The sequence below is a fragment of the Drosophila miranda genome, chromosome 4 (genome assembly GCF_003369915.1).
Source record: "Drosophila miranda strain MSH22 chromosome 4, D.miranda_PacBio2.1, whole genome shotgun sequence".
NCBI classification, from domain to species: Eukaryota; Metazoa; Arthropoda; class Insecta; order Diptera; family Drosophilidae; genus Drosophila; species Drosophila miranda.
Window position 1 is genome coordinate 32,193,967 of NC_046677.1, and position 26,546 is coordinate 32,220,512.

General features: G+C 49.0%; 1 protein-coding gene across 11 annotated transcripts in view; it reads right to left on the reverse strand.

Annotated features, from left to right (window-relative positions):
- LOC108162722 (protein turtle) overlaps nucleotides 1–26,546 on the reverse strand; it is a 43,206-nt gene that overhangs the window by 10,148 nt on the left and 6,512 nt on the right. For 5 of the 11 annotated variants that reach the window (XM_033394189.1, XM_033394187.1, XM_033394193.1 and 2 more), the window contains 8 exons: nucleotides 18,692–19,197; nucleotides 15,043–15,164; nucleotides 9,796–10,078; nucleotides 8,520–8,761; nucleotides 8,179–8,253; nucleotides 5,981–6,251; nucleotides 5,043–5,906; nucleotides 4,471–4,554 (listed from right to left, as the gene is read on the reverse strand). In XM_033394189.1, coding sequence (XP_033250080.1) covers nucleotides 4,471–4,554; nucleotides 5,043–5,906; nucleotides 5,981–6,251; nucleotides 8,179–8,253; nucleotides 8,520–8,761; nucleotides 9,796–10,078; nucleotides 15,043–15,164; nucleotides 18,692–19,127 — 2,377 coding nt within the window. In that variant the 5' untranslated portion in view covers nucleotides 19,128–19,197. Of the gene's footprint in view, nucleotides 1–1,283; nucleotides 1,368–4,470; nucleotides 4,555–5,042; nucleotides 5,907–5,980; nucleotides 6,252–8,178; nucleotides 8,254–8,519; nucleotides 8,762–9,795; nucleotides 10,079–15,042; nucleotides 15,165–18,691; nucleotides 19,198–26,546 lie in introns of all 11 variants that reach the window. The other 6 variants (XM_033394188.1, XM_033394195.1, XM_033394191.1 and 3 more) reach the window with 4 other exon arrangements.

Genomic DNA, 26,546 nt, shown 5'->3' on the forward strand with positions numbered 1-26,546 from the left:
GGATGTCGCACATGCAAATGCAAATTAAAACAGCTTGGAGAAATAAGAGACACAATACGATATGTCATGTAAAATGTCCCCCAGGTTACAGCTGCTCCTCCTCTTCAGCGTCCCCCTTCCGACGGAGGCTCCCAACGGCGCTTATGAAATTTTCAACAGCATAAACCGATGTGTGCCATGTATCTGTGTGCGTTTGCTTGTATCGGTGTGTGCTAGCTCGTAACAGTCTGTCATTGTGTGCGTGTGTTTGTGTGTGCATGGCTGCTTAGATGAACCCTGACGCTGACGGTGCAAATGCGAGGGAATTTCGTTTGAATTTTTTGGGGTAAAGCGCAGCAGCACAAGCGGAACAACAGCAGGAACGAGATGGGGGCTCCCCCAAAAAGCTGCAGGATAACAGATGAGGTGGAAGGGGGGAACGGGGGAATGGCAAAACGGGAAAACGGGGGATTTGTGAACGTGTGGCAATAAGTGCATGCCATTTATTATGAAACGCTAACGAAAAATGCCACGCTCATTATATATGTATGTATTCTAATTAAAAATGCTTTTAAAGAGCTCTCTCGGGAGATTTGAAAGCGCATATACACTCTACACTCTGTCTTGCATATATCAAAAGTTGATTATGCGAATGGCGGCAGAAAGAGCAGTAGCTGGAGGTGGATCCTTGGAGTGGGAGAGGTGGGGCGCAACGACAACCCTTTGGCCCATGGCCCGTATAAAAAATGTGCGCAGATTTGACATAACATAAACGAGACAAGTGACAAACATAAAAAGACATAAAATGGGGATGGCGTACGGCAGGGAAAGGCGCACGGACCAAGGAAAGGCCTAAATGAGATGGGTAGACACAGCAGACGGCCGGACGTACAAACGGACTGACGGACAGAGACACTGTAAAAATGTCAAGGGTAGACACGACAGGGTACACAAAGGGTACGGGACTGGGCATCGCGACCCTGTGAGGCGCCGCACGGTTAAATGTTATTTATGACTGCAGCAGTGGCAGTGGCACTGTGGCACTGTGGCACACACTGTGTGCTGTGGATGGTAGGTGTGTCACCCGCAGAGGCAGTAAATCTGCAGCTGCAGGAATTGTAGAATTACAGGCTGTGCCGCAAGACAGAGACATTACTTAAGAGCGACCTGCAACATGTTGGCCAGGGGAGGGGGAAATGCTGTAAAATTATTGACGGGTATATATGCGGGGTATAGTGCGCGATATGGGATATGGGATATGGGATATGGGATATGTGATATGTGATATGTTTTAATACGAGTACCTTTCACTCTCAATCTGGGTGGCGAATAAACTAGCTTGCCCCGCGAATCGGTGTGAAAGAAAATGTCAAAATATGCTAAAAGGTCTGCAAATAAAACGGAAACAGAACAGAAAACAGAACGAAAATGATCACAAATCAAATCCAAAAATCCAGTAAGATGTTTTAAAGATTAATTACAGAGAGTGCAGCCCGAAATGAGGAAAAGTGCAATAATAGAAAAGTGCAATCCAAGAACCGAAATACTAAACTACTAAAGCCCTCTGTTGTGGGGTGTACAGTGGGTGTGTATTGGGGGGTCAGGAGTTCCAAAAGGTCGGGCAACACCGGCTTGCGGGTGATAGGCAATCACTCAAGATCCAGCAGTCAATTGGTTTACCTTGACGGAATGCAAATCAGAGACCGACACCAGAGGTCGACCTCCAAGAAGGAGCTACCGAGCCCCAGCTGCAATTATGACAGTGAAATGCATTGAATATTCATAAATGCTCAACGTACGTACATATGTACATCTGTACATATGTGTGTTTCAGTCAGAGAGTGTGTGTGTGCGTGTGTGTGTGTGGTTGTGTGTAATCAGCCTTGACATGCATTTGCTGCATGCTTCAAGCTCCAACTTTTGCCGCTGCTTTAGGAAGGGTATGCCTAGTCCGCAATCAAAAGAGAGTTCTGCACACTGCTGCTGGGTATCGTCTAGTCGAGCAGGCGATAGCTGCTCCACTTGGTTTATTTTGTCGAATGTCAGTGGCGGAAATTTGCAACTGTTCAAGTAGCGTGCTGCTGCTTCTGCTGTTGCTTCTGCTGCTGCCTCGCATTGTTGTTATTAATTTTTAAGCGCTGCGGCGCAAGGATAAAACAACAAGCCCTGCCAGCAGCAGCAGCACGCACCGAACACTGAACACCGAACTGTTCCACATGCCACCGTGGCAGCGTGCCATCGTGCCAGCGTGCCAGCGTCAGGGTCTACATGGCGTATGAAAATTGCTTGACATAAACAAATGCGGCACGGACACACACACTGACATTCACGTGCACGCACGTCCTTCCGTTTGAAAGGAGGGTATGGGAGTGGGTGTGGGTGTGGCGGAGGGCGGTGGCAAATGGTTTACCGTTGATGTTTTATGCACGATTTAAAAAAAAAAAAAGAGGAAAAATATTATAAGAAAAATAAAGCACAAAAAAACGAAAATAAAAGCCAAAAAAAAATACAATTTCTGCTGCTGCTGCTAGTTGTATTTGTTTGTGTGTGTGTGAGGGCGGCTGAGAATGAGGATGAGGCGGGGGTGGGGTGGGAGTGGGGCGCGTGGTGTTGGTGTTGTGTCTGTAGAGTAGTGGGTGGCTGAATCTGAATGGGCGGGCATTGCGTTTGCGGATGATGGTTGTTTCTGAAGGTGTTTCGTTACAAGCGCCAAAAAAAGGTACACACGTACACGAAATCCAGGGTTGCATTACACAACACAGCGCACATTTGCCGCCAGAGTTGCCACCGCCAGAGTTTCTACTGTTCGTTCGTTGTTGTTTTTGTAGTTTTTTTTCTTGTTATTTTGTTGTTTCTGGCGTTTTTCTGTTGTTGTTATTTTGTTGCTGCTGCTGCTGCTGCTTCTGGCTCTGCTTCTGCTGCTGTTTCCCTTATTTTTTGAACATACGCGTGCGCCAAAACACGTACACGCACTGATACACACACATATGCTACGAACACACACATATATACCCATAAACACACACACAGATACACACTGATACTAATGCAAGTAAATTAAATACGCTAAATGGGGGGAAAACATTTATTTGTGTGTGTGTGTGTCTGTTCTTATATACAGCAGGCGGGGAGGGTACAACTAGGGGGTGTATGTAGGGGATAAACTACAGACCAAGAGAGTGAGGGAGAGCGAGAGACTGCTACTGAGCGGGTGGGGGAGGGGGGCAGGTATGGGGGGGAGGGGGAGTATAAAATTAACTATTATCGCAAAGCGGTTGGAAAAACACGCGGCAACGTCGACAAAGGCATTCAAATTGCCGCACCTACTGCGCCCGCAATGGGCGGCAAGGATCAGAGAAGTGGGAGAGCAGCAGGTCGGAGGTATCCTTGTTAAATGTTCCTCGGCATTTGGTAATATGGTTGTTTAAATTATACCACCCTCATGGGGCATGGGGCATGGGGCGTGGGGCATGAGGCGTGGGGCATGGGGGGCATGGGGGGCATGGGGCGTGGGCGTTGTCATATCGACCGCACGACCTGCAAGACACGAAACACGACAACGAAGGCGGCTCCACGCCTCGGTCGGGGCACAGTTGTAAAAACAGTTCAATTAATTTAAATAATTAAATGTGGGACAAACTGTTTTAATTACGCTGCGAACGGTTCGCTCGAACGCATCCACACATAGACACACGTTGTGTGTGTGTGTGTGTTTGTGTGTGCGTGCGTGAAATGTAATATTCACAGCCAGAGCAGAGTCCGGACATCGCATCTTCCACAGCACAGAACAAGCCGTGCCCCTGTCCTCTGCATCGCACATGTGGCAGAAATTATGCCCCGTGGGAAATGGCGCAAATTTGGGGCGTGCTTTCGCAGCCAATAAAACCATGGAACAGGGCTCCACTGAGCAGATTGAGGGCAGATCATCCCCTAATCCTCCAATCCCCAATCCCCTATCCACTATCCCCATTTCCTACTTTCCTGCGTTGTATAATTGGTTTGAATATTTAATTGTTCCCGAAATGAATATTGAATATTTTTTGGGTCTCTGTGGGGAGGGGGGAGGGGGTCTGTGGTCTAGCCTTATCCCTTTTGTACTTAGTTCCCGATAATTTAAAAATAAACGCGTATATTTAGACACTACACTCCACTCATCAGTTCAGTCAGGCAAGGAAGGAAGGAAGGAAGGAAGGCAGATACACTGCACCACACATGAATGCCACTTTTGCGCTCTCCCCGAGGGCTCTTTCATCGCATTGTCTGCCTCTTGTTATCAGCAAAAGCATTCTGTTATCAAAAGCATTCGTCATTAAGTTCATTCATAGTTTTAATCCTTGTAATTGTGGTTGGGGTCCTCGTGTTTTGTTTCTTATTTACATCTACAATGCTTACGCATACGCATTCGCATTTACTGGACTAAGGATTTTGGTTTTTGGTTTTCGGTTTTTTGTTTTTGGTTTTGCTTTGGTTTTTGTTGGTTGATTCTCTTACCAGCTTCGTCTGGCATTAGCTGAAAGAATGAGTCGGGCGGTTGTGTTGCAGCCTTGACATTACGTGGCGCTGCCGGAGCGTCTTCTATTGGATTGAATTCGAATTTTTCAATGGTGGCATCCAACGTCAGCAAGAAAAATTCGAGATTCAATGCGCGAGTGAGAGTCGATGTTGAGTTTTGGCATTGCATTTTTTGGTATTGCATTTGATTGCGGCGCATGATTAGTATGAGAAAGTTAGAGATCGAGTAGCGGTTTGGTTTTGGTTGGAGATCGATGGAGATCGTGAGAAAAAGAGAAGAAAACGAGAGAAAAACAAGAGCGTTATGTTAGAGCCAATCCAAAGTAGAGAGGGCCTCGACCCCGAAGCCCCAACTGTGGACTTGTGGGCTGGCGGGCTTGTGGATCGAGTCTCCTCTAGTGCATAAGTTTTTCATGATAGAACAATGTGCATACGATGCTGGGACGATTGCAGCAAAAGGAACCCAAAACGAGCAAAAGGAGCAAAAGGAAAATAGCCAAAGCAAAAAGTACTAAATGCAAAGGAGGATCTGAGGAACAAGCAAAACTCACCCAGCGTCCGCACGGTCATCACTTTGCTCATCATCCCGTCGCCGAGGACGTTGCGACCCACCACCTGGAACTCGTAGGTGGTGCCGGAGGCCAGGCCGTTGATGGTCACCTGGGTACTGCCCGAGGGCGTCACCGAGATGGTCTGCCAGTCGTTGACGCCCGCTTCGCGGAACCAGATCGTGTAGTCCTGCTTGTACTCGGAGCCACCGCTGTAGCCGGGCAGCCACTGAAGCGTGATGGAGGACTCGGTGGCCTTGCCGGTGATGTTGTAGGGGGCATGCGGCTGGGTGCCCTCGATCACCAGCTGCGTGACGGCCATCAAGGTGGCCACCTCGTTGGACACGACGCACTGGTAGTAGCCAAAGTCCTCGCGCCGCAGGTTCTCGATGGTCATGTTGCCGCCGGAGATCTTGATGCGGTTGCGCTGCGAGTCGGCCAGCTGCTCGCCCTCCTGGCGCTGCCACTTGATGGTGGGCCGCTCGGTGCCCTCCGCCTCGACGGCGTCGCAGTGCATCTCGACGCTGTCGCCGACCTTGCGCTGGTAGAGCGTATCAGGCTCCACAGTGAAGGCCGGCGGCTTGCGGACCAGCACGTCCATGAAGCCGGAGGCGCCGTGCGTGCCCTGGGCATTGTAGGGCGTGCAGGAGTACTGGCCTTGGTGCTCCTCGTTGACGCGCGTGAAGAGCAGCGACCCGTTGGCCATCACCACGATGTCCTTCATCTGGTAGGGCTCCAGCAGGCGCTTGTCCTTCGTCCAGGTCACGTACTGCAGCTGGGGACTCGACTTGATGTAGCACTGGACGACTCCTGCCAGCCGGAAGGGCAGATATTGCACCGTTGGCGTGAACGTGACCTTGGCAGGATCTGTGGAGGGTGGAGTGTGTGAAGGAAAATTGATAATAGCCGGAATCGAGGAGCAATGCGATGGCTGCACTCACATTCGACGCTGAGGTAGGCGGAGGCACTCTGCGGATCGCCGATGCCGTTGGTCACCTCGCACAGGTACTGGCCCGAGTCGTCCGGCTTGATGGGGTTGATGATGAGGGATCCGTCCTTGCGAATGGTGACACGGGTCTCCAGCGACGCGACCTCGCGCACCGGCGATCCCTCGCGGAACCAGCGGACGGTCACGTTGCCGGGCATCGCCTTAGCCTCGCATGAGAATATCACTTTTTCGCCCTCGAGCTTCGTTTGGTTGGTGGGCGGCACCTGTCGGTCGATTGAAAGGAAAGAGAGACAAAAAAGAATCCCTTTAGACAAATCTGAACCGTGGGATGACCTGCAAACTTATGACGGTTGACTGTTGACTGTTTTTTGTGGACTGTTTGACTAATTCAAATCATGAGCGCCGCAACTTTAACCCTAAATCCCCTCTTCGATGGAACAGAATGAGTTCTGGAACTTGTCATGGAGCTTGACAGCTAATTTTTGGCTGTCGCCGTCATCGATATCCTTTGTGTGTGCAGTCGCTTTTTCACTCCACTCCACGATTCGCTTCGACTCATGAGAAATAACATTTCTGCTGTCACAACTATGAAATGCTCCCCTTTTCTCCACGGCTCCACTGCCCCACTGCTCCTCCACTGCTGACTGCCATTGACAACTTGTCAGTCAAATGTCAGAAGCGAACATTAGGAACCCTCTTTTTCCTCTCTCCCCTCTATTCCCGCTATTCCCCAACTATTCGATCCGTGATGTCCTGGCTCCCAGCCCTACTCTGGGTCTGGCTATTGCTCTGGCTCTGGGTAATTGCATGAGTGCATTCTCTGCCTGTTGTTCGTCCTTTCGGTTATTTAATGGGCACATTTGCGTTTGCTTTGGATTTTGATTTTGCTTTTGGGCAATTTGCTTGCAGAATGTTTCATTTGAATTAGTTTTAGTTATGGCAGAACTGCTGTGATGTGGGGCTGATGTGGGTTGACTGCGGACCGGAATAGGCTCGTAAATTGAATTGAAACCCCCTATATAAGTGTGTGTGTGTGTGTGTGTGTTGGCCATCTATAAATGTCCACCCGGCCTGTGGCCACAGATACAGATAAATGTTATTGCAATATTTATGCGAAGATTGCCTCACAAAATGCGGCAATTGCAGTAATTGAAGTTTGCTTTCGAGGTATGCCCTCGTCTTGGTCTTCGTCTGCCTCTAAGCTCCAAGTGCCCCCCCAATAGGTCACAAAAGGTCAAAGTTCAAGCCCAACGCGAACAAAGGCAGCAGGAAATATGAGTGGGAGTAGTGCAAGTAGTGGAAGTAGTGGCAGTGGCCTCGGAGTAGCGTATGGCCAACAGTAAATAACCCGAAATGCAAATGCATTAGCGGGGAGCGCACAAAAGTATGCTATGGTCGTACGTACCACTGCCGACTAGTACCCACACACGCGAGAAGGGGAGAAAGAAGAGTGTGCAAAGGTAGAGGAGGGCATGTTGTGTGCTCCGTTGTAAATAGGGGGATCTGCGGAAGGGTATCCGGCAATGAGAGATGGGCTGGGATGGGATGCGAGACCAGACCAGGCGAATGACCATGTTAAGAGTATGCCTGGCGCACACGGAGTTCTCTGTTCGAGGAGTTGCTACTCTCCTGCTGCTTTCAACTATGCCGTTCCGTTGGGGTCACAGTTTTGCACGGACTCTCTTTTTTCGCTTGTAAATGGAGAGACGACGGAATGGAGATGTTGCATACGGGGCACGAAGCATCCATCCACTGCGTTTTAGGGCCATGAAGGCAAAAAAAAAGTTTCACGCTCGTTACAATTTTTTTCTGCCCGTTTCTGGGGCACACGCTCTTAGCCGCGTTTTCGGTTGCCGCGTTTTCTGGGTTCTAGGAATCAGAGCTCAGAATCGGACTGGAGTGGGGGAGTGCTGGGGGGCTCTTCACGTCCTGGACAGGGTTTGGTCTGGTGATTTTTGAAGCCCTAGCCCTGCTGCTGGTTGCAGCCGCAAAGCCTTTGGAGTGATTAGTTTGCTTTGAATTTGAATTTCGTTGAGGATGGGACAGGGATGGACTGCGAGGACGCAGAGGAGAGTCTTCGGCTACGGTTAATGGAAAAGCGTTGAACAGATTATATGCAGTATATGCCGTATATGCAGTATATGCGGAATGCAAACAGAAGATGAGAGTAGAATAGAGTTCAACACTTACTCTTATAGCAAATCTCTCATTGATGGCATTCGCCTGGGACTTGGTGCGTGCGTGCTTGTCGGGCGCGGCCTTATCCTTTTATCGCGGAATATCGGGGGAATCAAGAATTGGGGTGGCGGGAATGTGGTGGGGAGGCGGGAATTGGTGGGTGGAGAGAATATACATAGAGACTATTAGCAAACCCCAAAGCGAGACTCATGGCCAATGATTCCCCAGTGCACGGGCTCCCTCTACCCTGCTCTTCTTTTGCATACGAATTTTGTTGTACTCAAGAGTGTACGACTTTCAATTCAATTCAATTATGTATCTCAAAAGTAATTCATTTGTATTTAGGTTTTTACCATGATTACAGCGCCGCCCGCGATTATAACACGGGCCGTATGGGAGACTTGCCCCTCACCATTGCGTGCAATGCAAGTGTACTCTCCGATGTCCTCGTGCCGTATGGTCGAGATCCGGAGCTCGGTGCCGTCGTTGAAGATGCCCACCGTGGGCGAGGGGTCGACGGGATTGGCATCCTTGTACCAGAGTATTTCCGGGGTCGGTGTGCCATCAGCCTGGCAATTGAGTATAATTGAATCACCTGCAAGGAAACGCCAAGATCAGGACCATGCCATCCATTGAGAGAGGCAGAATGAGAAAGAGAACGAGAAATTAATAAGGTAAGTGGTGGCAATTGTTACGCTTTTTGGTTTCATTTGATGCGAAATGTGGCTAAATGTGGGGTACGGGGTACGGGGTACGGGGTAAGGGGTAAAGGAGCAGTGCATGTGCATGGCCCCCTGCCTCCTTCCGGTTAACTGTGGCACACGGCTTTGTCTCTGTGCCTCGGCTAACGGTGAGAGCTGCTGCCGCTGCCGCCATTTGCAGCAGACAATGGGCTACCCGGTCGAGGCTCTTTGTTGCAGTTCGTCCTCGTCCTCATCCTCGTACTTTGTGCCGCCTCACTGGGCTCGTTGTTATTCCTGCCTCTCCGTTGTGTGCTTGTGTCTGATTTATGCGCTGCAGCGCCATTTTCTCTCGACGCATTTCCGGCAACGTCTTTTGTTTCGCTTTCGCTGGTGCGGGGGTACCATCGGGGACTTGGACTGCCACTTGGACTTGTAAACATTTTAACTTTGATTAAGCGACGGAAATTTGATTTGATGCGATTGCGAACATAAAGAGCTTATCGATTTTCATGCTCTTCGGGCGAGCGGTGACCGGCAAGCAGCGAGCAGCAAGCAGCAAGCAGCGGACCTTGCCCATTCAGAAGATGACAAATGGCGGCACATAACTCCTTGGGGGCACACTTTTTACGCCGCATGGGGACTGGGTCCGGGACTGGGACTCGTAGTTCATTCTTGGGAATGGAATGGCATTTCCAAGGTGACAAACTCATTCGGGCCCTGCAACAAATTGCCGGCCATTTGACACAGTCAAAAGTACAGACTGGGAGGAGGGTGGGCTCACTCCACACTCCACTTAATCTGTGCCACGTTGACAGCGGGGAAAATAGGAGAGCGGCCAAATATGAGAATTTGATGTTCGGCTGCTTTTCGAGAGGAATGATTTACTGTATAGAGGTGGCTGGGTGGCAGGTGGGCAGGGGGACAGGGGGGGCAGGCATTTACTCACCTAAATTAACGTATATAATATCCTCGGGCGTAACACTAAAGCGCGGCGGTGCATGTACGTCTAAGTGGAACCATGTACCGTTCTTGTGCTGCTTGGGATCGCGGTTCAGGAAGACGACCTTGCACTCGTACCAGCCCTGATCGGACTCCCGGATGTTGGTGAGGTTGAGCGAGGCGCTGCCGAAGGGCGAGTCCTGCGAGACGCGCGACACCCGTCCCTTGTAGCCCTCCTCGATGTGCTCCGGATAGCTCTCATACCAGATGTATATGGGCAGATCGGAGCCCTGTGTTTTGGATTGTGAGAATGAGAGAACCATTAGCCTTCATCAGATTCGATTCGATGCGCGGGGTTTGGTTTGATTCGATCTTCGACTGTAACGACGAATGCATATGCATTGAATGGTGCTATATGGCATCTGTACATACGATACAAACGGAGTCTGAAGAACAGTTTTTACATACACTCGTACACTGGGACATGTTACGGGATAAACGGGATTCACGGGATACAGAGGATAGAAGGGATACACGGGATTCACGGGATACAAGGGGAATGGGGATTGCAGACAGTTTCTGTTTAACCTAAGGTTATGGATTTGGGATGAGATTGAGGCTGAAGCTATAAAGCGGCTATCTACAAACAGATGCGAACTGGAGCATGCATTATATATGGTATTTGTATCTATATTCTATATATGTTCTCTGTTAGTGGCATGCAGGTGGGAAAGCTCATAGTATAATACACGAGAAAGGAAAAGAAAACCCTGCGTACGCTAATCGGAAATTCAAGTTTCTCTCAACGTAAACAACTAAGCAACTGTCAGAAATAAATTGAGTTGCGACACATAAACACACAGATACGAACAGTTACATATACAGATACAATGACATAGCTGGGTCCCCGTACTCTGTCTGTGTCTGTGCCTGTGGAGGAACGGTTGTGAAAGTAAAATCTACAAACAGTCAAAACAAAAACTCATCACGTTAACGTGGAAAAATTGCGCTGCCGCATGGTAAACATTCCACTACACACACAAACACACGCACCGAACACACACAGATACTCGCTCGTACACAGACATGGCCACACGTTTTCACTGTCAACACGAACACTCCCCAGTCTCTGCGCTCAGCGCAGCGCTTCCTTGCCTGTCCCTTGCTTCCTTGCCTCGTCGCCAGCAGTTTGCATGCTCATCAACAGCCCCCCAAAGGCAGGGGCACACACAGTGTGCCAGGGACACGGTGGCAACAATAAATCATCTGTCTGTGTGTGTGTGTTGGTGTGTGTGTGGCGGCAACTAAAACAACGACGGGGCCAAAAGAGAGATACATTTGAAATTCTAGCTTGTGCAGATAAAAAAAATGTGCATGTAAAATATTTTGAGGCGAGGAGCAAAAATTGGGGTTAACCTGCACTCGCCCCCAATCCTCGAAAAGGCAGCCTTCAGCCCTCAGCCCTCAGCCCTCAGCCCTCAGCCCTAGTCCCCCCTGGCTTCCAGCATGTCCTTTGTTTATTTTATTCGTTGGCTCCACATGCTACAGGGGCAGGGGTGGGGGTTACGTTGGGGAAAAACGAATGCATTGAACCGAATGCATTTTCGATTCGAATTCTTTCGCATGACCAGAAGTTGGCCAAAACCCGGCCAAGCATTAACACTTGGTAGAAAAAAGGATTCTTTACTGTCTCTTTCCCTCTGTCTCTCTCTCTCGCTCTCTCTGTTACTCAAATATGAGGAGGTGCCATTGGCACGAGAGAGTGACGGAGACAGAGAGATAATTGCGTATACATAAATAATTGGTAAGTAAATTGCTCATACGCCATGTTATCACCAGGCCGAGCTTAATCGATTTATTTCCGTAATTAGACGGAGGCCTGCTCCTGCCTGCCATCTGGCAAGGAACGATAGGAGGCGGGTTTCCGGCTCTCCGGCTCTCCGTCTCTCGCTTATTAAAACTTATAGACGTTTTAATAATTTTCTAGGCTGACGTATGAAATAATTTTCTTTGGCATCCGAGGCACACGAGCATAGCAGAGCAGAGGGACTCTGTCATGTTACATTCAGGGACTGGGACATACACACAGACAGAAAGACAGACAGACAACAAACGAGGTCCTGCTCCCTGGTCCCTGGTCCCTGGTCCCTGGTCGTGGGCCCAAAATTAATATTCGCACTCGCAGAAGCGTCATAAGTTGGCTCGGCAAACATTTTTCCGCTTAATTTATTCAGTAGCAATTAATTTAGATTGCAACTAAGGCAACGCCAGACTCTGACACCTCTTCTCTGTGCCGTCTCTTTCTACTACTCTCTCCCTCTGTCCCTCTTTCTCCCTCTAGTGCCATTTTCTTTCTTTAAAGAGAGAGAGCGCACAAAAGTAGGCAACATTTAATGAATTGACACACGAAGCAGATGGAGAGCGACTGTCGGAAGCGGGTGGAAATTCTTCTATTTTTCCACTTTTATGGTCCAGCAATGCATGTAATTATATGTGGGGGAAAAAAAGGTACAGAGCGAGTGCGAGTGCGAGAGAGAGAGTGGGAGATATACGAGCGCATAAATTAAAAGCTAAAGCCATGTTAATCCCTTTAATTCGGCCATTTACTGTTTTCCTTTCCCTCGTTTTCCCTTTTCCCCCCCCCCATTCGATGGCGAATGTGTGCGCGTGTGTGCATTTTTATCGCGACAAAACATAAACATACTTTTTGCAGTACTTATAACTTTGTTTGGCATTAAAATTGCTTGTAAAACTTTTAACTTGGGCAAAAAAGGCAGAAGCAATAGCAGGAGCAGGATCAGGGCAGTAGACGTTATCTGCCACACACACATAGACAGAACTTTTTGCACTGCATTCTTCGCGTGACTTTGACGCCCATCCCCATCGCATTCTTATCCTGGCCACAGCGTCGGCATTTCCACTTTATTATCCTTGCGGTTTTTCTTAGTTTTTGCTTGGCTTGAGCTCCGCTATCAAGCGGCAGCAACAATCGCCCTAGAACTAGAGCAGCAGAAGCCCCTGTCCCAGTCCCAGTCCCATCCCCTAAGAAAGTTAGTTTCCTAGGCTTAGGCGTGCTTGAAATTATGGAAAGTAAGCTGTTTGAGGTTGAGGTTTAGGTTAAAGTTGAAGTTGAGCTTGAGCTTGGGGTTGCCCACGTTAGTTGGCTTCATCAAAGTTTACACTGCAGACTGCAGACTGCAGCTACAGCTGCAGCTGCAATGACTCCCGAGAAAGAGCAGAGATAAACGAGAAATAAAATACTTGGTTTTCCACTCACTAGAGGCATGCAAATAATTACACAATATATTACAAAAATTCCAAATGAAAATGAAAATTCATCAGAGTATGAAAAGTATGAGGCATGACAAAGTGTATTGCTGTGGGTGGTGGGTTGTGTTTTGGTGCTGGCTATTTCGAGGACTAATACGAGAATTGGATTGCCTCGTTTGCTGATTTGATTGGAATACAATTTGCTTATCCTACAGGAATTTGCATTGGTGGCAAAGTCTGGCAGTGGCAAAGGCAAGGGCAAAGGCAGAGTCAGAGTTAGTAATATGCTAGAGATGCTGGGAAAGTCCTGCCACCAATCCGTCACTAACTGATTGTCCTGATGGCCAGTGGCAGAGTAGCAGAGCGGCAGAGCGGGAGAGTTGGAAAGTTTTCGCATTCATCCTCATGGAATTCGGAATAAATCTTCCGTCTGTTTATCTACGGCTCAACTTTCCCAAACATTAGCATATTCCTGCAAAACTCCGTCAAGCATTTCTCCGACTGCGACTGCGACTGCGACTGCGACAGTGCCGCCCGCCTGTGAGGGTGGTCTGTGCGGGTTAAGAGTGCAATAGGTGATGGTTTCCGAGTGGAGAAAATCTTGAAAATTTGTGACTAATTCGCTTTCAATGCGAGTACGAATGCGAATGCGAATACGAATACGAATACGAATACGTGGACGAGTATTTTGCTCAGTTATGAATAGTTGTGGCTAATTGTTTTGGATTTTTGGATTTTTGCATAGATGAGAGAGGAGAATAACAAGAGCGGAAAATGCGGAAAATGCTGGAAAATTGTTTGGTTGTGTGTTTTCGTTGCAGTGAGCCGCTAAGCTAAGGCTAAATTTCTGTGTGTACATATGTTTCGAGTCGAACGATTTGCGAACGAATTTCGATACGATTTTTGATTTTGATTTTGGTTTTGGTTTGCAAATGGAATTTGATATTTTCGGTTTTTTGGTGGTTTGTGAATTTTCTTGATATATTTTGATCGAGTTTCTTCTCTTTCGCTCTCTTTGGGGTCCGGGTGCTGTGAAGCCCGTTCAATGCCCTTCAATTGACAAATAATTTCATTAAAATTTCATTCGAATGCCGCAAAAATAATCATTTCAGAGTGTGTATGTATGTGTGTGTGTTCAAAGTGTGTGTGTGTGTCTGTTGTGTGGGTAAACTTTAAGAATGAGAGTCCGATCCCAAGCAGAATGTTCGCTTGCGAAGCTGAAAGAAAGCCTGCTGCTTAATAGGATCACCATATGGCGTGTAGGTGTGTCTGTGGGTGAAAGGTCAAGCCAGAGAGGCAGATGGAAGATATAAACTGAACTGAAATCGGAACAGAAAACGGATAACGGAAAGCGGAACGGAAACCAAAATACGATATGCAAAATACGAGTACCAATCGGGCAACACATAAACACTTATATCATATATGATCAATACACGATAGTAATCTCAAGCATGGGACTATGGACTGGCGTATGCATTCGAATACATCGGATCACAAATTTCTGTTATTGGTCTGCAGCACTGTTAACCGAAAGCCGTTAGCCGAAAGCCGTTAGCCGGAGGAAAGCTTTATGGCTAGCAAAGGGAACAGAAAGGATGCCAGAAAAGAACAGAAGAGAAACACAAAACGAGAACTAAAGAATGAAGACAAATGCTGATTCGAGAAGGGATGCTCTCATACGAGTACAAGTACGGGTACCAGTACGGGTACGAGTACGGGTACGAGTAGTATAATGGTATGTTTTTTGTACGTATTGGTATTAAAGAAACACACACTGAAGAGTAGAGTATTCATTAGGAGTAGTAGTAGGAGAGTAGTATTCATTTAATTCGTTTACTGTGTCGCCTCTTACGTGCGTGGTACGGGTACGGGTGGTCTGTCTTTTCTGACTGTTTCTTACTTTTTCTTGCTTTTTGCGTATCAGAACAACGTAATGTAAAAAAGAGAGTTTAGAGAAGAAATGTTATCTGTGATATCGTACCGTTTCGCTCACCTTCTTGTCCCACTGGAGGACATATGGCACCGGATGGTCGTTGGGAAACTCCACATGGCAGTTGAAGATGACGCCTTCGCCGAGTATGGCCGTGATATGCACAGCATCTTCTGCAATTGGACAAAAAAATAGATACGGATATTGCATTACTTGTTGCGAGTATTTGCTACAGGAATTCCCTTCCATTGCATTCCATTCCATTCTCGAGGGGCACTCCGGCCGAGCCTCGACGTGATGCGCCCATAATACGGCCAATTCGATAAAGCCGCAGTCGATGGCCTCCGCCCCGACTACTGCGAGTCGTTATTGCTTTCTATTTAGACGTGACATTCAGCACGATTTCCCATTCCCGTTCCCATTCCCATTCGCCAGTGCTGACATTCCGTGTGATGTGATGTGATGACAGGAAGAATAAGGACGAACACTAACATGACCCGGGGGTTACTTTTAAATGGATTTGTTGATGGCTACGTCGGTCACATGTCAAGAGCTGGTCAATGACTGATGTGTGGCCCCAACCCAGGAGGGAGAGCCTTGTTGCAAGGCTACAGCCATGGAATCAGTTACCCCATTGAATTCCAGTGAATGTGCCCGGCCCCGTAATATGCAGAGGAATGCAACGTCGACCACTCGACCACAAAAGTTATTGGACATACGGATACGGAACTCTCGTGGGCGCTCGACTCTGATTGACGAAAACTAGCTTCCCACCTTTTCAACTGTCTGTCTGTCTGTTTTTCCGACTGCCTCTCTGCCTCTGACACACTCCCGACTCTCCACTCTCAACGAACAGTGACATTTCATTAGCGTTTGTCACTTGTCCGTCCATCCATCCAACCATCCAACCATCCGACCGACCCGTCGGTGTTCGGTGGAGTGTCCGTCGGACACTTGACAGTCGCTGATTAGGCTGCTTGTTGTGCTGGCGAGGTGCGAATGTGTGGGGGTATTATTTATGCATGCTCCCGCCTCCCCCTACTGACCCACATTCTACCGCATCCCACCCTCCGCACAGAAGTACGAGTGCGTGTGGCATGGTCGAAAATGAAGTTGAAAATTTCGCTTGCAATTGGGGAAGGAGATCAAACGGCAGCAGAATGGCAGAACGGAAATGCAAATGAATTGTCGGAAACAGCAGGACAACAACTAAGAAGCAATGCAATAACGGGAGCATATCCTGTTACGGACACGGGCTCCACTCGAAGATGGAAGACTGCAGACTGCCGGACGGAGACTGCAGATGCTCCTCTGGCTTTTGCTCCGGGTCCTGGCTCCTGGCATGACACTAAACTTGTTAACAAACAACCTTTGACCTGCACATGTGATGCTGCTGCCGTTGCCATTCCCATTGCCGTTGCAATCGAGTGGATGGAAGTCCGGCCCCCCTCTCTCTTCAGTCCCTGCCTGTTGCCTGTATTGTGGCCTGGCTGTTTGCACCAGTAGCAGGCGCAGGGGCAGGGGCATTGGCATCTGTGGGGCAGACGTATCCGAGTTTACATCTGCATATGCATCTGAATCTGAATCGGAATCAAATGTGGAAGAGGATATGCCAGAGGAAGCTGCAGCTGAAAACTGATTGGGTGGGATAGAACTGAATGGAAACAGCAAAAATCATCTTAATGCATTTTGCATCATTTTCTTTCAGTGTGAAAATGGGAAAATCGAAAGAGGAAGCGGCAGAGGAAGAGGCAGAGGCAGGGCAGAGAGCAGAGCCTGTCAAGACTGGGGTACGAGCCTCGACGTCTTTGTTAGCCACTTTTGACAAGACACTTAACCAGTCACTCACTCACTCACGCACTCAGCTGGCCGACTCCCCCCTTCATTCATCTCGTGCGCCATCTCATCTGCCCCTGCCCCTGCCCCTGCGCCTTGCTATTGCCTCGTTTTATGCACTGCACGCTTGTTGACTTTGGCATTTGCATAAATTTATGTTAACTTGGCCAGCAGCTTTGGCAGACTATTTACATCGCCACTCCACAGCCTCCACTATGCTGCGTTCCGGCCTGCCCTGTCCTGGTTTTCCTCCCAAAAAATAAGGAATGAAAACACAACATCAACGACATTAGCATCAACGTTAATATTAACAACAGGAGGAGAAGGCGAACGAGGACGAGAACGATGATGATGATGATGATGATGATGATGATGATGATGATGATGATGATGGAAATGAGGAGCGTGTAGTCGTATAGTCGTCGCACTTGTTCGTCTATTGCCCTTTGATAATGTTGCAGACATGTCGCCAGGGCGGCACTCGTCTAGAGGGTAGCAGCAGGATGCCAGGAAGCCAGGAAGTCAGAGTCTGTGCCCGCGTGTGTGACGTCTCTGTCTCGCGCCTTTTGATGGCGTTAACATGCAAAAGTGGTTTCATTATTCCATTTAGAATGTCCTTCAGCCAAAGGCAACGGCACAGACAGACATTTCCACTCTTCCACCTCTCATTCGAGCACTCGAGCCCCGAGTTCAGCGCTCGGCTCTCAGCGACTGAGCCATTCAACAGAGCCCCGCACTTTGTTTTCATTGATTAAAGTTAAGTTGAGTCGTTTTCCAGGAACTCATTTCGGAATTTTCTATCTACGCCCAAGCCCCAGCCCCCGCCTCTGGCCACGCCTCAGAGCCACCCTCTCCGGTAGACTGCGATGGTAAGGAGTCCACTAGCGTTGACCTTTCGACCGTGCAGCAAATTGGCCATCGTGGCCATCGCGGCCATTGCTGCCATTGCTGCCGAAGGCGAAGGAATCTCAAGCGGTTTTTCCAATTTTCGGCTAAATTAAATTGAATTAATTCACTCGAAGAACGTGGAACGTGGAAAGTCACGGTACATTGAGCGGCGGCGAAGGAAGTAGCAACTTTTAATGTCCTGCGGATGGGGGAGGGGCCTGGTTTATTGAATTCAGCAGAACGCCTCCCCAGGACTGTCTTTTCGTGGGACAGATAACCCGTGACATTCTCGACGTTTTTGATGGGAAAACGAGGGACGGAACTGTCGGCCGCGCACCATAAGCCATCATATGCCACTTAGGGGCACCGTAGCACTAGAAGTGGTACCTCCAGGTACTACGATGACTCTGCATGAATCTAAATCCAAAACCAAATCAAAATGCGGCCCATTGAGAGCTACCCTCTCTCTCTCTCTCTCTCTCTCTCTCTCTCTGTCTCTTTCTCTCTATTTTAATATCCGTCTTTCCGTCAGCCGGCTGTCAACTAATTGCCAAATGTAATCTGCTTTGCCCGCACGTAAGCCGCTTATTGTGCACCATTAAATTTTCCTGAACACGGAATAAAAATCTCCACCGGACTTGTGCCACACACACACACACATGCCGCGAAGTACCGGACTACGTCACTAGATTGAAGTGGACTCTTTCGCGCTCTCTCTGTCTCTAGCGTAGGTTAAAATATTTCCTTCAAAGCTGTTCTCCCACTCCAATCAGTGGACATTTTTAGCGGATTTTCAGGCCAAAAGAAAAATCAAAACCCGTTTATCAAATCCTTTGCTGTAATTTTTGCCGCGAATAGTTGAGGCTTTGATCCGATTTTCCCAGAAATTTAATTGGGCTACGACTTGGAATCGGAATCGCAATCAGGAGCAGGATCGGGACGGCATCCCCGGGATGGCTTCAGCTTTCCCACTTACCTGGAATGTTGTGCGCTTGTGAATTTTCCGCTAGAAGGGAAAGCAACGAAATCAGCACAAATTTGAAAAGTTGTATCGATCTGGTGGCAGGTCCTGAGCTCGAGATTGGGCTCGATCTGGCGCTGGGGTTGGAGTTTGAGCTGGCGATGGCGGCATCTACTTCCTCTTCCCCTCCGCCGTCTAGCCGTCTTCGTCCTCTTCTCCTCGTTGTTTTCACTGTGAATGCAGCCGTTTTCGCTGGCGATGCCGTCAGCGTCGTGGTAGATGGAATCGTGGCTGAGTCTGCTGCTGCTGGTTCTGGCGCTGCTGCTGCTGGAGAGCCCTCGCTTATTGGGAGCTGGTATGGGGATTGTTGTTGCTGCTTTGGTGGCTGTGGCTGGATGTGGCTCAATGCCCGACACCATCGATGAGACCCAAGGTCCGCACACACGCCCATGCCTCTGTTCCCATAGTCAATGCCGCCGCCACTAACGTATCCTCCTTCTCACTTGTGGCAGTGGCGTCATCTGTTGCAAAAAAGAGAGGTAGAGAAAAAGGAAAAGAGAGAGTGGATGAGTGGATTGTTGCAAGTGAATTGCGGTAAATGTTTCCATCAATGAACGGCGAACGCGTTGCAGTTGCACCTGGCTGCACTTGATGAAGCTGTCACTTGCCCCCAGCCGTCATCCATCCATCATCAGTCAGTGTCAGACGTCAGAAGTGTCAACAGACGCATTGGCCATCTTGCCACCCCTTAAAATCACACAACCTGCCGTACACCCTGCGCCCCTTACGAAATGCAATATTCTACGATTAATGGCACGACGACAGGGAAAGGACCGAAATCTCGAAGAAAACTTTAACATCGGTCCTTACAAATTAATAAACAAAAGTTTTCCATTTCGACACCCATCCTTGGAGCCCTCCTTTTCTGGAAGATACACACACACACACGTCCGTAAAATTAAGCAGCTAATATGTTGTATAACTACAACTGATAAGGCGACAGTGCCCCACGTGCCACACCCACCACTTAGCGGAGATTGGGCGCCCAGAAACTTACGATACGAGGCGAAGGCTCTTTCCTATACAAATAGAACAAACTTTTCCCTTGCCTCTGCTCCTCCGCTCATTGTTTGGCAATAAAACTTTGCGTTTTAATGTAAAACTCGTGTCGCCTGTCTATGTGGCATGGAATATGGAATGGGGCATGCCGACACAGACAGAGACAAGGACCCATTGTTAAAAGATAGTTTTCAGCTGGTAGATTTCTACGGATCTGGATCTGGATCTGGGTCTGTGTCTGGTTCTGTTTCGGGATTCGGGGTTCGGGGTTCTGCCGGATCGGAGTTGCTGTACTGTTGCATTGTTAATTGAATTGTGGCATCCACCGGCGCCCGCTGCGAGGCGAGCGTGTTTTATGACTTGGCCACAAGTATGTACGTATCCGCGTGGCCCTCGTGCGGACGGGGGAGGGGAAAATAATTAAGGTAGAAAACGAGACGAGAACAAGGCCAAAAATGTGCTTTTAATTAAATTATTCGGGAATGCGATGCTTTAAGCGGAATTCGCTTAATTTGTACAAAATGAGAATTTGCTGAAGGCAGCAGGGCAGGGCAGGAGGGGCGAGCCCATAGACAGACAGACGGGGATCTGTGCGTCTGTGTTTTTTTAATGGCAAGCATAGCATTTTGTAGCGATTTTACACATTTCATAGAGCGGGAGAGAGAGGGAAAAGCTTTCGCTGTCGTGTTGTCACTGCAATTAAGTAACTTGAGAAAAAGGATACTGGCGGCACAGGCGGCACAGGAGCCTCCTTTGGGTGGCTTCTGCGGTGAAAAGTTACATTTCCGTGGCTGACAGAGCTGTATAAACGTCATTAGTGCCATTTTAATGCACAACTTAATACATCCTGCTTGAGAGAGAGGGAGAGCGGGAGAGTGCGAGAGAGAGAGAGAGAGAGAAAGAGCTATCGGGGAGCACACTGCACAGAACAAAAGAAGACAAGCAGCAACAGCCACAACAGAATGTGTGTGTATGTGGGTGTGCGTGCATGCGTGTGGCATGGCTCTTCCTCCTTCTCCTCCTCCTCTTGCCTCTGCCTTGTGCTTTGTGCGTCCCGTGAATTTAATCCTTTTTGGCATGACATGTAAAATTTTAATAACGTCAAGGTTTTGTGGAGCGTTATTAAAACTTTTTTGCGCTGCAGCATTATGACAAGTTTATTAAAACGAAATTTATTTATAGAGCGTACTCGAATCCCTCAGCGGAGGTACCCCAGTCATAGACTCCCGACTCCCTGCTCCCTGCTGCCTGCTCCCTTCTCCCTTTTGGTATCTGACACAGAACCACATCAAAACTAAAAGCCCACCATCCAGCGAGGCAGCAGCCAGAGAGGGCACCAGAGAGGCAGCCATCCAACCAGTCAGGCATCCAACAAGCAAGCAGCAAAAATCGCATTAAGTGTGCGGCGGTGTCTGCTCGTCCTGTCCAAACCCAGGAAGGATGCTGGGGGCACACAGGCAAAAGGAGAGGCACAGGCACAGGCACAGAGCTAACTAAAATAGAACAAAAGCCGGAAAAATGATTTCCCTTATGGCTGAATTTTCATTACCGAAATGCCCGCCATGGCGTATGATTTCATTTGTAAATCAGCTCAAGTTGAGACTCGCCCATCGCATAATGTGCCTCTCTCCACCCTACCCCGTCCCACCGGCAGCAGCAGCAGCACCACATCCACCGATACACCGATAGGGGTTGCTGGTGGGGATAGGGCGGTAGGCGGACAGCAAACAATGACAAATCAGCAAACGAATTGCATTTGCTGATACACGTAGACCCCACAACAACCCAATGCAAAGCAGGGCGAGGACAGCGACTAGGACGAGGACGAGGGCGAGGACGAAAGAGATGCCCATCGAGATGTGGATGCCGTGCACTAAATCAGTTGATTGGTTTGCCAGAGCTCCCTGCCTCCTGCCACAATGCCGCCCTTTGTTTGTTCCTCGGGTTTTTGTGTATGGAAGAGGTGGCGGGTGGGGGGAATGGCTGTGCCATGAGACCCATAACTGAATTGTCGTCCACGTCGTTGTCATTAAAATGTGTGTGAGTGTTTGTGTGTGTGTATCACACATCCATCCATCCATCCATCCATCCATCCATCCATCCAGCAGCAGCACTCGGCATTCGTTCTGATGCAGATCCACATGAGCGTCCATTTTATTTTCCGGCTCTGCTGTCTGCCGGTGGTGCGGTGGCAGCACTTTATGGCATCCGCTTCCGCTGCTGCCTCTGTTGGACTGACGGACTAACAGACTGACGGTGTCACGGACTGAGTGGCAGTGGAGGAGGCTTTTTGGTTGACTTCACACACGGCGCACAGGATTCACCGCATGATCTTCCACGCGGCAGCTACTTGGCGCTCATTTGCATTACTACGGAAAGGGGAACGAGGCACGGGGCAGGGGACAGGGCAAAAAGGCAGGCACTTTTAATTAAAAATCCTCCGTTTGGGCCAACCCTAACTTCATCGCCATTCCGCAACCGAAACTGAAAGCCACAAATTATTTTCCCTTCCGTCCCTCCCATCCCACACGCGGGATGGCCAGGGCTCCCGCCTGGATTCAGAAACTAATTAAGCATGTTGTGCGCCACAACTTGCGGGCCAGAATGCCCGAATCTTGCCAAGGCCTCGCTCCGAGGAGTCCTCCTGCAGTACTACAGAGCTACAGCCCATTGCTCTCCAATAACTGCGAGTGCCTGCCTCAGAACCACTCGACCAACGTACTTGTCGCGGCTGCCACACCCCAAGACATTTCGACAGGTCCTTCTGTAGTACATGTGTGTGTGTGTGTGTGTGGGTGCTTGTGTATGTGTTTCTTTAACAAATTTTACAACTTTTGCACATTGTGCCCCGGCAACGGCTACTGCTACTGCTACAGTCCATATGTGGCCTGGGGCAGAAGTCGACTCGTCGGGTCGTCGAGTGCCCAGAATGTGTCCCATTTCCCAAGCATCCGTGGGATTGCTGTTTCTTCTTCATTTTAGTATCACTCATACGCCGCGCTGTACGCCTTGAAACTTTAATGAAATGAAACGCCCCTTTCCATTCTCTTTCTCTCTCTCTCTCTCTCTCTCTCTCTCTCTCTCTCTCTCTCTCCCCCACTGGCTTTTCTCTCTAGCTAGCATTTGGGGAATGAGCCCGTAAGCCATCTGGCAGTAAGCTTGTTAGCGAAGCAGCAACAACAGCAACAATGCCACCGGACCCTACAGAGGAGCATAAGGGCAGCGACAGCAGAAGGGAAGTCCTATGTAGGCCAACTGCAGAACAATGGACCTGGACCAGGGCAGCTTTGCATTGACAACGCCTAGCCTATCCCATTCGACAAGATATGGCCCGGTCCTCGCCTAAGTCCTGAGACCTCGCCAATTATTTTAAAACGCAGCCTCCTGCTCTTCCTCGCCTGAGCATCTTTTGGGGCCAACTAATTTCCAATGATGTTCGGCGGCAAGATATGGCCATAAAGCGGAATGCTATCACTTAATCTAATGAGTTCTCCACCTTCCACCTTCCGACTTCCACAGTTCCAGCGAGCAATTACGTGGCGAACGTAGAGTCCATTCCATTCCATTCCATTCCATGCTCGCTCTCTATCTCTGCCCCGCCGAAAACTTTGGGCCATTAGGAGGGAACGTAAACGTAAAAGTTTGAAACATAACATTTGGCACTGGAGCGGAGGAGCGGTGGAGCGTAGGAGGCTTTGGCCGGCAAAGTCAATATATCATTAGGCACTTTAGCGTTAAATGATCTAAAAAATGCGGCCAAATAGACCCGTGCACTGGGCCTGTATTTGGGTTCGTGTTGGGGCCATGCAAAACGGCCAAAAGCGGACCAGACCAGACCGGACCGGATCGGATCGGACCCGAGCATTCGGCCATTGTACAATTTTAATTGCTCTAAAATGCTGTAATACAACACGAACCACAAATAAATAAAATTTGCTGACATCAACAGGATGTTTGCGGGTTCCTGTCCAGTCTGGGGCCCAGACGAGACCCGAGAACAGGGCCATAATGGCCACAACCTATGGGCTGGCCAGGCCCTCGGACTAGGCTTTTGAAATCGTAATTTCACTCGAGGGCTGTGGCTGTGGCTGTGGCTGTGGCTGTGGCTGTGCCGGGGACTGGGTGGTTGGGGGCTGGAGACAGGGCAGGAAATGAGACGAGCATTGCTTTGTGCCCCTCCGTCCATTCGTCCGTCCGGGGCCAGGGGATACGTTTATACTTTTTACAATATATTTGTGTGCTTCTGTCTCATTTAGTTTTCACTTTCTTATCGGCTTGCCCCATTACGCAACAAATTTTCATTCATTCACTCATTCATTCATTACCGGGAGCCGTGCAGCCGGGGACAGAGTCACAGCATCTCGCCTTTGTTGGGGCTCAACGGTTCCATAATGGATTGTTTCACTTGACGACGGGCCATGTGTGAGCGTTTTGCGGCAGACTTATTTATTGGTCATTCATTGTGTATTGGCCAGGCCAGGCCAGGCGGGGCGGGGCCAGGCCAGAAGAGTCTCCCCCCGAGAGTACAATGACAGCAACAGCGCCACAGAGTCGTGACGGGGCACAAAGCGGTAGGTCGGTCCGTCCGCAATTTCTTATTTCAAATGATTCTCACTTATTCGCTTTACAATTTCCAGCAATTATGCTTGATGCTGCTGCAGACGGGCGTGGCATGGCGAAAACTTCAGCTTTGAAGCAATTAAATTCTTAATAATATTTCGGAAACAAAACTGCAGAAAAGTTTGCTCTCTGTTTTTTGTGGCCGCTGCAGCTTCGGAAAGTTTTTCTAAGAAAATATTTTGCTCGTAAACTCGCACTCGCCCTCGCTCCCGCACTTGGGCTCGTTCGGAGAAGTAAAAGTGCAGAATTATTTCAGAAACTAAAGTAACAGCAGATCCGATGGAACGCAGAGACGCAGGGAGGCAGTCCTGTATCAAGGGTTCGGCTGCGCGTCGGAGCAAAAGGAAAGGCTGGACAAAGAGCAAAACGAGGAAAAGTTTTATGCTTCATGCTTAATTGCGGCATTTCGATTAAGCAAAATTAATAATAAAAGTTTGTGTTATTATTTATGCAGCCGGAGTGCCAGGCCCAAGACGAGTGAAATATCAAAGACAGGGGTAGGTGGCAGGGGGCATGGGGGCATGGGGAAGCGAAACGGCAAAGCGGAAGGGACGCCATGGACGGCGGATGTGAAAATTTAGCCTCCGTCCTCCGTCCAAGCAAACTTTTCCATCTTTTGGTTTGTCTTCGTTTTTCCCGCTGTAGCTGTATTCATTTTCATTTTCTTTACTTTTCTACAAAGTCTTGGTCAGGCGGGGGCGTGGCAAGGCCAGAGGCGGCTGGGACAGGGGCGACGACTCTGTCTCTTTCACATAAATCCCGTAAAGTGCTTCAGAAAAGTTTTCCACCACAATTTGAAAGCAACTGAAGATGAGGTCTAATAACTGCAGACATGCGTGCAACAGAGAATTTTCCTTTGAATCTGGCATCCCCCTCCTCATTACTGCCCCTCTGCCAGGCCACCACACCACCCCACCACCCCACCATTTCTCCTTTCTAACAGTTGCATCATCTTGGCCTCTTCACTATTATGTGAAGTTTGGTGTGTCTCATTTAACTTTTTTAAAACTTGTTCAAACTTAAGCTCTCACACTAACTAAAGGGGGCTTTAGTCTTTAGTCAGCAGCGGCTCTAACTTCCACTGACTTCTCGGACGCACTGTGGGGGGAGGCCCCGCTATCAGAAGACATCCTGCAGAGGGCAAAACACAGAACGGAATGAAGAAAAATAAATAAATGTAATGGCAACGCTAATGAACGGCCACGCCACGCCACCCAACCATCCAACCTTTCAACCATCCATCCGTTCAGGCAGCATTCAGAGCACCGAGAGAAGAGCTACCCCCAAGTCGCACTCCATCGACCGCTCGACTCCTTGAGAGCGGACATGACCATAAACTTTGCTGCGTTGCTTGGCTCTTTTGCGCCTGCCTCTCCTCTCGCATAAAGTTGATTTCGAGCAGCAGCGGTGGAGGAGGGAGGGAAGGAGAGAAGGAAAGAGGCAAACGGGATTCGGGGAAAAAAGTTTAGCACTCGAGAGTCGACTTTGCTCCGTTCGAGGCAGCTCCACGGCACCCTGTTTACGCACGTCTTTTGGCCGCTGCATCAAATACTGAAATGCTGAAATGAAAGAAGGAAAAGGAGGGAAAGGAGGAGGAGGAGGAGCACAAGAACAAGAGCAAGGACGAGCAGGAGGACCGCAGCGAGTAGAAGGGAGAGGAGAGGCAAATCATGACTGAAGTGCAAAACTTTTCCCATTATGCAATAAATAAATTTCCATGCTTTAAAGTGGCAATCGGACGGGATGGGATGGATGGGGGGTGCCACGAAGTGCCGCGGAGTGGAGTGGAGTGGCGTGCCAGCGACAAACGTAATTACGTATATGTCATGTGCTGTACCTTATAATGGGCATATCAGCGCCGTTCAAACAGCTCCAAATTGAATAAGTAAACAACACAACGATGCCCAAGAGCAGGCCATAGACGACACGACGCTGCCTGCGATGCCTTGCGAAACTTGGCCAAGTTCTGTAAACAGTTTCGCCAATCGGCGGCGTTCCGTTCCTTTTATTAGGCCAGATGCAGATGTTCTGTTTGTGTGTGTAGGTAGCGGGCCACTGGCACGGATACTTCTTTTTTTCACCAGAGAGCGAGCGAGCGAGAGAGAGAGAGCAGCACTTTGGCAGGTTATTGATTTTTCAGCGCGACTGGGACTGTAACTGGGACTGGGTCTGGGACTAAGCTGCGTCTTAT